Raw genomic sequence first — 11680 nt, 5'->3', positions numbered from 1 at the left:
AAACATTTAAATTAAACCGCATTTATTACATTATTTTACACGTTACATACATTTAACATTCATTTAAGTAGTCTATATCCCTTCATACAGTCACCAGCAGAAGCGAAAGTGCTGCGGTGCTCAAAAGCGACTCTACCATCCATTCAGTCACTTCTGCTGATGACTGTATGTATAACCTTCATTGCTTATCACATGTACACTCGCCATCAAAACCACCAGAACTGACTACATCGTCAAAATTATTTGAACACGTATTTACGCGATCGATATTACTTATGGTCTTATCCAGATATTTATGACGACGGCTGTACATTCACTTAAATATAGTCATATTTTACAAAAGCTCGTATCTTAAAATCCGTAGGTAGTCATTCTACGTGAACTTTATGACACGTGATTTAAGGTTCAATTTAGTTGACGTATTGAATTGAGATACGAGGTTTTTTTATAGTGACGTTCGGGTTCATGTTCATATCAGCGGCGAAGTGTCTATAGAATTCTATTCCCATCGGCTCGCCCAATATTTACAAAATAGGACTACAGGACGTACATGACGCTACGCCATTGGTGTCTTTGTAGTTGATTGTACCTACATAATCACGACACGAGAAATGTCTAATAGAAAAAAATTGCGCGCGCCGAACCGACCGTCAGACAGACCACATTTCTAATATAGTTTGTTTTTTATTAGCAACAAAACAAGTGTTTATTTCCTCAACGCAAGTTCGATAGATGGCGGTAGTATCGAGACTTCCTTTTGACGTTAAGGGGCGGCCACATGCAGTCGCTCGTCACTCGTTTGCAGCGATAAATCTGGTCACGTGACCCCATTTCGAATGTGATTTTGAATGAGGGCTATCGCGTATGAATTCGCCACTAGAGGCGCTAGTGTACCGTGAGGTATCCGAAATGTCAAATCTCATAGTTTTTGGGTGAGCTACGCGGGTTTATTTATAAATAGAATAATTTTGTGAATATTTTGCAATATCTGAAATTAATTATGGCAAATATGCGTTCCGGGGCAATGAATGTCTGTGTTTTGAGACAGTATTGTCTTTCGGAAACATCTGTCCTCCGCTTTTTTCCGAACAAAACGGGGACTATGCAACACTGTGGCATGCTCGATATTTTAAGGTGTATTAAATATGATTTTAATCTAAACTGTTTTCACGCCCGTAATAACAGACTTTTAAAGCCATACTTAAAAACCTCACGCAACAGTGCGCCATCAAGTGAGACAAAAAACGATAGCCCTCATTGCGTTGAGCAGCAGCGACAAGATGGCTGCTTGCAGGAATGATCTTGGTCTTAGAAGCTGATTTCTTAATCTCAAAAATAAGAGATTGGATAGAATTAAAAAAATAACAGTGTTTTTGCCGAAATTGAAGAGGTTTTTTTTTCTAGCGATGAAGCTCAACATTTTCAGCTTTATCGCTATATGTCACGTGACCAGATTTGACGATGGAAACGAGCGTCGAGTTCGCGTGTGGCCGCGCCTTTACAGTCCTGCTGCGATTGGCTCGTTTAGTTATGTAACCAATCATAAACGTGATACAAGTGTCAAAGTTGTCAAACGGACCTCGCGATACTAGCGCCACCTAGCCTGTCACAGAAACCCTCAAGTTTTTTTTTATTCGACTGGATGGCAAACGAGCAAGTGGGTCTCCTGATGGTAAGAGATCACCACCGCCCATAAACATCTGCAACACCAGGGGTATTAAGATTGGTTTTTTGGAATCTTTTTGTATTTTTTTTTCCAAAAAACCAATCTTAATTTGATTGCTTAGTAACGATATCTCTTGTCCGGGTGAGCGGTTAGTTCCAATGGAGTGCCGAAAAAGTTTCTCGATGAGGGCTACGGCATAGATGTCGCTAGCGTCACTGCTTAAGTGGCTAAATAAGAAACAAACAAGCTGAGATATGAGGTGCATAGGGGAAATTCGTGTCGGTACCGTTGACCATCAGTGGTGTAGCGGTATAGCACGCGGTACGGAATACCGAGGACCTGGGTTCGATTCCCAGTGATGGTCTTATTTTTCTGGTTTTTCTGTGCATCTATATTTCAGTTTGTATTTTCAACCAGGGGTATTGCAGATGAGTTGCCAACCTAGAGGCCTAAGATGGAATACCTCAAGTGCCAGTAATTTCACCGGCTAACGTAGCCGTTAGTTTACGTAGATTCACAAATCATAGGTAGTCATTCACGATGACGCGTGCCGTGGTTCTTATTACAATGTCATTAATGTCTAATTTTGACAAAATCACGCGTCTTCGTGGGTGGCACTAGGTATACAAGCTTTTCTTTGAACCGTATTTTACCAAGAATTACAAGGTTTCATTCGTGCGTTGTCAATTTACACTACTGATGTGCCAAAGGAAACTTTCCAAAATTGCAAAATTTTACATAATAATAATTTCGGAAAATTCTCACAATTTTTGTACGGGAATTTAAACTTTCCGTTTTTTTTATTTAAATTTAAATTTCCCATATTTCTTGTGAACTTTTCCAACACTTTTGGAAACTTTCTGCAACTTGCGCATCTGTAATTTGCACTGGTCAATAAAATAACTAAACTAAATTGAATTCTATAATAAGCCTAGTGTCAATGCAATATAGATACTAATGCTACTACGGTAAAGATGATTTTGTACATATGATCAAATAATAATTCACAGCGTTACCTACTTGATGGTTACTTGAAAATGTAAAAAAATCACAGATTGTCAAAAAACTTGCGATTTATTTTCAATTTGATCGGTCGATTCCCGAATCTAAGAAACAAATAACTTAAAAAAATAACTCAATAACGAATGCTAGGTTTTGCAAGCCCATACACATTTTAAACAGTAACCGGCGGAAGCTAAGACTTCGGCCGCATTCAGCCAATTTTTCCGTTAAATTAGCAGAAGCTTCGGCCAAAATTAAAACAGAAACAAAGCTATTCTTCGGTTTTGTCTATGGTTTCATAAACATCAGTATAGGCTTGCAAAACTTACCAACCTACGTGCTAAGCCCGTGAAATTTAGTCAACAATAAGTTAAGTTAAACATCATACCAAACAGCATAGAAGTAATAAATCCAGTTTTCTACATTTATTACTTTTATACCACCAATATCTGACACAACAAACCGTGCATAAATATCTGACACGCCTCTTTTTCTAGGGCCTGTAGGACGTGTCAGATATTTTTGCACGCTCCTCTGAGGCAGATATTAATGCAGGTGACTGTATATACAATAGTAACATCGACGTTCTTTTTCACTATTTACTGTACACAAGTCAAAACCGTATTGGATTAAAACTTAGTTCATTTATGTGTTCTAAAGATAATACACAAGTTTTTTTTATTTTCACCTAGATTATTTATTGAATTTTTCTCAAAAATGTCCGTAAAAGTTGACATTATTCTTTACATATCAGAAGGTGAAGTGCATAGTTTATGGTCAGCGAAAAATAAAAAGTTAAAAAGATTGCAGGCGCGCTAGCTCGACAATAATGAATTAGCGCGCCTGCAATCAGTCACAATTTTTTTTAAAGTTAATAAGGCCATGGAAATGTTGGCACAAGTCGTATACAGCCAAGTCTAATGGCCGGTATCATATATTTTGTTGGAACTCCGGACTTTTTTTATTGGGTCTGAAATAGCTTGTTGTGTTTTCGGTGGAAAAAGGCGGGAAAGCATAAGAAAAATAGTGGAATAAAATTAAATCTATAAGATATACATGTTTATTCTATTTCAGCATTATTCACCATTTTTGAGAAAAGGTTTATATTAGTCTCGGCTGGAATAGCAATTGCTGGCTTCGTATTAGTTAAACGGACTCGCAAGCTCGTCCGTTTAATACTCATACTCGGCCAGCAATTCCCTACTTCTAGGCCACGACAATAATCTACTATTCATGTTTACCCGCGGCTTCGCACGCGCAGATTTAATCAAACAGTTGAATTAAAATTCGAGGATTTTTCAAGATTTGTTCGAATATTTATAATAACTGTTACAAGACAAGCTATCGATTTTTTCAAGTGTATGATCCCTAATCTTTAAAATCCATCGCTTTTTTGACAAGTATACATCTATCCTCTTCTCTCGCTTCACTTTAGCTAAGGAGGAAAAGAGGGCACTCGCTTAACACACCTGTACACCATTTACACATTGTCTAGCCAGCTCTATGAGGCGGACTTATTGCTAATAATCTCCTTCAGTCGCTTCTCGATGTATTGCACTCGTGTCACCAGTTTGTCTCGCGGGTTAAACTCGGTGTATGGAATTTGTAGTACTTTGAAACCCTGAAAGTTAAGTTATATTTTTAATGATTTATTATTATACTAGCTTTTGCCCGCGGCTTCGCCCGCATGGAATTCGGTTATCGCGCGCTGTTCCCTCGGGAATTGTGCATTTTTTTCGGTATAAAAAGTAGCCTATGTCACTCTCGGGCCCATAAACTATCTCTATGCCAAAAATCACGACGATCCGTCGCTCCGTTTCGACGTGAAAGACGGACAAACGTACAAACACACACATTTATAATATTAGTATGGATATAAAAGTATGGATAATTTATAAAACTTGCATTTTCCAGTTATAACGGTTCTATATATCTATTTTTGTATAAATTTTACGCGCTAAAGGTTATCGTCATCAGCTTAGTGGTTCAATTCTAGGTCGAATGCGAAATGGTTTTTCATATTTTTCTAGTTATTTATGTTTATTTAGTTAACGTTTATTTAAAAGCTTATGTTTTCAAAAAAAACACACAAAAAAACGCATTCTTTTTTTAACAATTTATATCCAGAACATGTTAGTTTGGTTCCAGTCAAAAGGTTTGTATAGACCAGTGTTGCTGGACATGCTGACTTTCGTACACTTCAAAATCTTGGCGATCATTGGTCATATCTTCTAATCTAAAAAAAAACTTCTGAACCATATGATTCAATGCTCTTACCTTGAGCTGTAGCATTCTGGTGTACAGCTCGTAGACGCCGAGGGGCGCGGCAGTTTTGCGCGTCAAGTCGTGATAGTCCAACCCTAGCACCGCTATCCTGAACACGCTGCCATCAGAAACGTCGAAACATTAAGTCAACAACTTTAATAATACAGTGTGACAAATCAAGGAAATATAAAGCTGTGTGATGGTCTAAATACGATCTCATTTCGAGAGAGATATTCAGTTTTTGCGAACACCACTATGATTTGCACGTTAGTATTACACGTAAAACAAAAAAAAATGTCCTATTCACATCCACATTAATTTCAGCTCAAATATAAATAATGTTACATTACACTTGTTCGTCTAAGTTGTTAGTCAACTGTATATTTATGTTCAATTGGGTACCTTTTGTCATTTGCTGCTTTTTCTAAAGGAACTGGATGACATTTGGAGTCTACTGCGAATTCCGCATCTGCAAATAAACCCAGCATTAAGACAGACACATTCGCCGTTATTGTTTGATGTGACTTTTGCAGATCATTTACTTACATACTATAAGATTAAAACGAGTCAAAAAACACTACCCTGTGGAACCACTTATTATACCGAAGACATCCCCTTCTAAACGGTAGCACACCTGCATCTACAGGTATTGGAAAACTTTAACATATATGTCGGTCTATTTAGCAGAGGACCAAGTTACTCTGCATCTTTTAATCCGTGGTTTTCAAGAAAATATCACGACGCATCACTATCAAAGGCTTTGTCGACTTCAAAATAACGTACCATACAGGAACCCCATCCCGCTGTTGCACTCTCGCCGCATAAACGCATCCGCAGACACTAGACTCTTGAAAGTGTCCATGATACTTTGAATGTATAGTGTCTTCTCTTTTGTGTACACAAGCGGCACGCCCACAGCGACGTCGGCCGGCAACCGCGCCGCGCCGGGAGACGTTAGCTGTATGTACGCGTCGATTGTCATTAGCTTGCGGCGGGAGGGGATTAGAATTTCTGAAAAGAGAAGGTAAATTAGCAATTAGTACGTGGCTTGTTTGGCACAGATATAGTATTAGTATATAAGCTTGAAACGCACTGACAGCGGTGGGCGGTGCGGCGCGGCGCGGATGCGGTACCGGTTGTAATATTCGAGCTAACATGAAAGAGTCCGAATAGAAAACCGCACCACAATTTAGCGCGAATTCACCGCTCCGCCACCGCTGTCAGTGCATTTCAAGCTTACATATTGGGTATACAAGATATTCGACAGGTCGTGTGCCAAATAACTAGGGTGGGAAAGTAAGGTCATTTTTTAATACAATTTGGGCCAATTAACACAAATCCTTTTATCCCATCACTCATCCGGAACCTTCCAATTCTAAAAAAAAACAAGCATCATCATCATTATCAATCGGAAGACGTCCACAGCTGAACAAAGGCCTCCCTCTTAAAACGCTACAATGAACGACAACTCGCCACTTGAAATCCAGGTACGGCATAAAAAAAGCCTATTACGTTTTTTAGATAGTATTAAGACTAATTAAATCGAACTTACCTCCCAAAGATAACAATTTGTCGATAAACTCCGGCTTCATAGTGGAAGTCAATTGGTGTGGCTGCGCCTTGTTAAGGGTTAGCAGAGCGAACACCAGGTCCAGCCAAGCTGAGGACTTGGCCATCTCTTCTTCCTTTAAAGTTTCTACTACCTGGGAATAAAGGTGAAAAGTCATGATCAGCATATCTAATTTTACCAATAGACAAACGATATTAAATCGCAGATTTCAAATTAGTTGCTACATAACAGATTCGATTGTTTGTAGCGTTCATAGTGTTAATTTTGGAGGGACAACTGCCAAAGAGAATAGAAACGATAGGGTGCAACCTCATGCAGCCGCTCGTCGCTCGTGTGCAGCGATAAATGTGACCCTGTTTTGAATTTTCCGCGACTCAAAAAAGCAGCGTCAAGTCGCCGCGTCGAACAGCAGCGTCAAGCAAGATGGCTGCTTGCAGGAATGATCTTGGTCTTGGAAGCTGATTTCTTAACCTCCTTTAGTGGCAGTCGTAGCAGTGGTACAAATAAAAGAAATTGGAGTGAATGAAAACAAAAAATAAGTGTTTTTTCCGAAATAAAAGAGGGTTTTTTTTAAAATACAGACTGAAATATAGATGCACAGAAAAAACAGAAAAATAAGACCATCACTGGGAATCGAACCCAGGTCCTCGGTAATCCGTACCGCGTGCTATACCGCTACACCACTGATGGTCAACGGTACCGACACGAATTTCCCTATGCACCTCATATCTCAGCTTGTTTTTGTTTCTTAGTCACTTAAGCAGCGACGCTAGCGACATCTATGCCGTAGCCCTCATCGAGAAACTTTTTCGGCATTCCATCGGAACTAACCGCTCACCCGGACAAGAGATATCGTTACTAAGCAATCAAATTAAGATTGGTTTTTTGGAATCTTTTTGTATTATCTTAGGGTTACCAATCTTACGGTTTTTTTTTTCAGTGATAAAGTTCAACATTTTCAGCTTTGTCGCTATATGTCACGTGACCAGATTTGTCGCTGCGAACGAGCGTCGAGCGGCTATATAAAGCCTCACCTTTACACGAGATTCGAGAGAAACTATAGGTAACCCCGTAAGGCTTGTCTTGTACTGTTGAATGGGGAGCATAGATTTTCAATGCATTTCTTATTGCATCCACTTCTAGATATAGAGAGATCATGGGACAACTACTACTAAATGACAGGGTATGTCCATGTTATGCAAACTCTCAAACCAGATTACCTTTTCCGATGTCTGGTAATGACAGCGGATCACACATGCCTATCTATTTATATTTTTAAAAAAGCTCGTACCTCAAAATCGATAATTTTTCTGAGTGGAATATGTGAACATTATTTCAATTTGAGTTTTTTTTTTCCAAATCTGCAATCAGCTATGCTACAGCCATAATCAGATAATGTATGAGTTCAATTAACTTTTAGAGGGGTACTCCATCGAGCACACTCCTCTTTCTTGAAGAGTAGACTTCATTTTCTCTCGTCTAGCTTGAGTATTTGCCAGCGTTTTAGAGTTGTCACTTCATCTTTGCCGCTCAACAGGTCCCTGGCAAGCTCGTTTATGTGTGTTTGTAGTCTCTCTTTGTATCTCTTGCAGTACCTGACAACTTCTTCTTTCATGGTTGGTGTGTTTAAATATTCGTGTATCTCCGAGTTCGCAAGAACCATGGTGCCTTACTTATTGTTCTTAGGACATTATTTTGGAACCTTTGCAGTATTTTAAGGTTTGAGAGATGATACTTTTTTTAAGTAGAGTTGCTAGTGAGTTTGTATCTACTGTGTTATAGCGGTAAGTGTTAACCCTACAATTAGACATACCTTGAACAACTTCTCGCTGTACGGAGGTACGAAGTTGACAGTGGCCAGTGTTATGACAGCGGAGGCTAGATCGCTCGCGCGGCACGTGTCTATATGTGTCTGCATCCATTCAGTTAGCGCGCTGAGGGCTGGCTCGTGTCTGTATTTGAGGAGGCCCAGAGATACCACTATGGAGGTCACAACCGATGGCTTGTCTTTGTTGGCTGGTAAGCATTCGATTACGTCTCTGAAAAAAATAATGAAACATGTTAAAGAAAGATGGTTTATAGCTACTAACACCCCAGGGACTTGATTGAAAAGTTAAGGTATGTACATTGAGATATACGCTCAGTCGAGGGCATAAACACAACCATAGCATCTAAATTATGTAAACATCGACCTTATGGTTTGTGGCATAAAACTGTAGATATTTTGAGGTGATTAAATTTATATAGGCGAAAGGAAGTGATTTCACTTGTCATTCCGTATAAAATATATAAAAATTGACTTTCATTAGTATAACGAATTTGAGGTGCAATTATACACCTTTACTATCTGCCAAAGCCACCGCTACCCAAATTTCATAGTTGAATATCGCTCTTACCTGTGTTAGGGACATTATATAAAAAACTTTCAGCTTTTATAAAATAACGAAGGTCTGGTTGTCGCGGGCTCTTGGTTCAATAAGATAGAGGTAGAAAGTATAGTGAAGACGACGGAGTCTCACTTGCATATCCGGTCCAGCAGTACAGGATCAGGGAAATTCAGTGTGACCATGGAAAAGAGGAGATCAGCTGACTTCTTGAGATCGATGACGTCGGCTTGCCGAGTTATGTTGAAGGACAAAGCGCGGAGCAGGGGCGTGCTGCGGCGGCCTTTCTGATGCAGGGCGCGCATTACCTGGAGGAAACATCAGGCTTTAAGGTTTCTTGGCTCAGTAGGCAACCCTTAAGGAGACACTACACCAGAGAGGCGTGGCGAGACGAGGTGGGACGAGAAGTAAAAAATTGCTGACTTTCTTATTTTGAAATAAAAAATACAGTAAATAAAGTATAGACAATTTTGATAGTAATTCTAACATCAACATCAAAATCACCGGAACAACAACAAGGCTAGTTTTTTTATCTCCATTAACTAAAAACAATATACCTTAACCATCTGCGGTAATGTGAGGTTAGTAATCAACCGGGCAGCCTCATCGTCCCCAGTGATCCCCAGGACGGTGCTCAGGTCTTCGGCCATGTTGAGAGAGCTCATCGCTTGGGTGGTGGTGGTGCGAGCCAGGATCCGGCAGAGCTTGAGGAATCGGGGGTCTTTCTCGAAGTCTGTGATCTTGGCTCTGTTGCTTGATGACCAGTCTGATAGGATTGATACCATCTGTAAGGATATTGATTTACAAATAAATAAAAAGTTATCCCTAAGAAAATTTACATCATTGTAAAACTCCTAAATTTGACTAAAATGAGGTATGAAAATAGTTTGTTCAAACAGCCAAAGGAAAAAAAATTGGTTGAAAATTGAATTTCTGATGAAATTTTGAAAAATCTATATATCTGTATCTTTCTAAAATGCTTTTCTCTATGCAGTAGGTATGGTGCATTTATTATTATTTGCCATCATTTGCAAGACTGTAATCAGATCATTTGAGGGAGAAGGTGGTGTTTGTAGAAAGGTGGACCATCAACCAGCGCTCATGTCTTCAAGGGCATATGTTTAAAATCAATTAACTATGATATTACATTCATACATACTTTCAATGCATGCCTCCGCGACACAACCGGGTTTTCAGCAACAAGTAGCAAAGAATTAACATCCATGGCCTTGACAATTTGCATATCTATCTGTTGGGCCCGGCCCTGCTTGGCCGACTTGTGGCTGGGCCGCTTCGAGTCCTCTGTCTCTGGTGTATTAAGGGTTGCAAATGCTGCCGCTACCAGACCTGGTAAAAGTTAAAAATAAGTTTAACCCCTCATATGCGAGAACTAAAAAAAAATTACATTCAAGTCTCATCTGTTCTATCAAGCACATCTTATGCTGATTTACAAAAAGAAAGCAAAAAGGTAGCCATGAATTTGGCACAGATAAGCATACCAGGGGTTTACTAATATTGCAGGGGCAAAAGGATTGTCATAATCTCTTACAATAGTGGGTATTGTTATTTTTAACACCAAGCCATATTTTACTTACTCTTCCCGCAACCAACAACTTGTTTGAGTAATCAAAACTAATAACAAAAATTAGGCTGACCAAATAACAAATAGTTTGTTGTGAGTAGTTAGCACTATTGTGGCGAGCGGGGTATCCTACAGTTAATCTTGGTCATCATAAAGAGTCAAGACAAAAATAATAGAAATTTGATATACAAACACACTTTTAAGATTGTTCCCCGTTTTCTCCATGATATATATATCACACAAGTTAATAGCCAGTTTTGCTATCTGTTCATTATCAATATAGTAAATTCCAATAAGGAAAACTGAGTGAATAAAGGATAATTGATCCACCGACAAGAGTATAACTCTTAAGTTGAAGAAGAAAGAAGAAAGGATAATTAAAAGTGATTCTTACCGGATTTATTCTCGCCGTCAGTCTCCGCATCTGCTGCATTCTTATCGGCTATATTTCCAGCGGCTGATAACTTCTCTGGCTTCACCACCGTGGCTCCAGCGCTGGAATACTGCCTCAGGGTCGCTCTCGTACCTAACCTCCAAATCACACTCGCACTGAATTTCAGCATCTACGGCAAAAAATAGGACTTTTCAGTATAAATAGGTAAGTAAATAGTGCAGCAGGAATTATCTATTTACAGTTTTGTTACTAATTTGCGTGAAAATAATGCAAAAATTAAGAAATAATACCGTCTTACATCACGGCTTAGACATCAATATTTGAATTGTGAATAAACTCAAAATTGAAGTTGGGATAAAATATGGTATATACCTTAGTTTGAAATAGTTTCTCAAGAATTTATTATAATGATTTCATAGGTTTTCTACAACATTTGAAAATTCAAAATTTTGAGTGTTTTTGACAGATATGTCACGACTGTCAGAGCGGCAGCCATAGACGAACGAAACAAGACGAGGGCCATTTTCTAATGTTGCAATTGCAATGACTAAATTTGTGGAAATCTTAGCTGTGGGAGTGGAAACATCTTGTAAGTAAACAGTAGTAAATCATCAATGTTAGAAAAAAATAAAACAAAATGAAAACAAGGTCAAAAATATATCTTAAATCAATTTTGATCCTTGATTTTGATTTGATATGAGGATAATCTATCGAAACGAAATCAAAAGAATATTAATATAAAAATGTAGTAACTAAACGCAGCAGTAGTGTTGTACACCACTTTTCGATTCAGTTAAGAATGTTTTTAATCGATATT

General features: G+C 38.7%; 1 protein-coding gene across 1 annotated transcript; it reads right to left on the bottom strand.

The window, feature by feature from the left end:
• Positions 1 to 5: 5 nt before the first annotated feature.
• LOC141434242 (FAST kinase domain-containing protein 4) lies at positions 6 to 11371 on the bottom strand. The gene is made up of 11 exons (XM_074096625.1): positions 11236 to 11371; positions 10864 to 11032; positions 10047 to 10234; positions 9445 to 9672; positions 9023 to 9195; positions 8317 to 8542; positions 6486 to 6636; positions 5717 to 5944; positions 5336 to 5402; positions 4946 to 5051; positions 6 to 4289 (listed from the first exon to the last, which is right to left on the bottom strand). Exons 2-11 carry the CDS (start codon positions 11030 to 11032, stop codon positions 4170 to 4172), a joined length of 1656 nt encoding a protein of 551 aa, XP_073952726.1. The 5' UTR covers positions 11236 to 11371; the 3' UTR covers positions 6 to 4169.
• Positions 11372 to 11680: the final 309 nt, after the last annotated feature.

Source organism: Choristoneura fumiferana, chromosome 13 (genome assembly GCF_025370935.1).
Source record: "Choristoneura fumiferana chromosome 13, NRCan_CFum_1, whole genome shotgun sequence".
NCBI classification, from domain to species: Eukaryota; Metazoa; Arthropoda; class Insecta; order Lepidoptera; family Tortricidae; genus Choristoneura; species Choristoneura fumiferana.
This window is presented reverse-complemented; position numbering and strand designations above follow the sequence as displayed.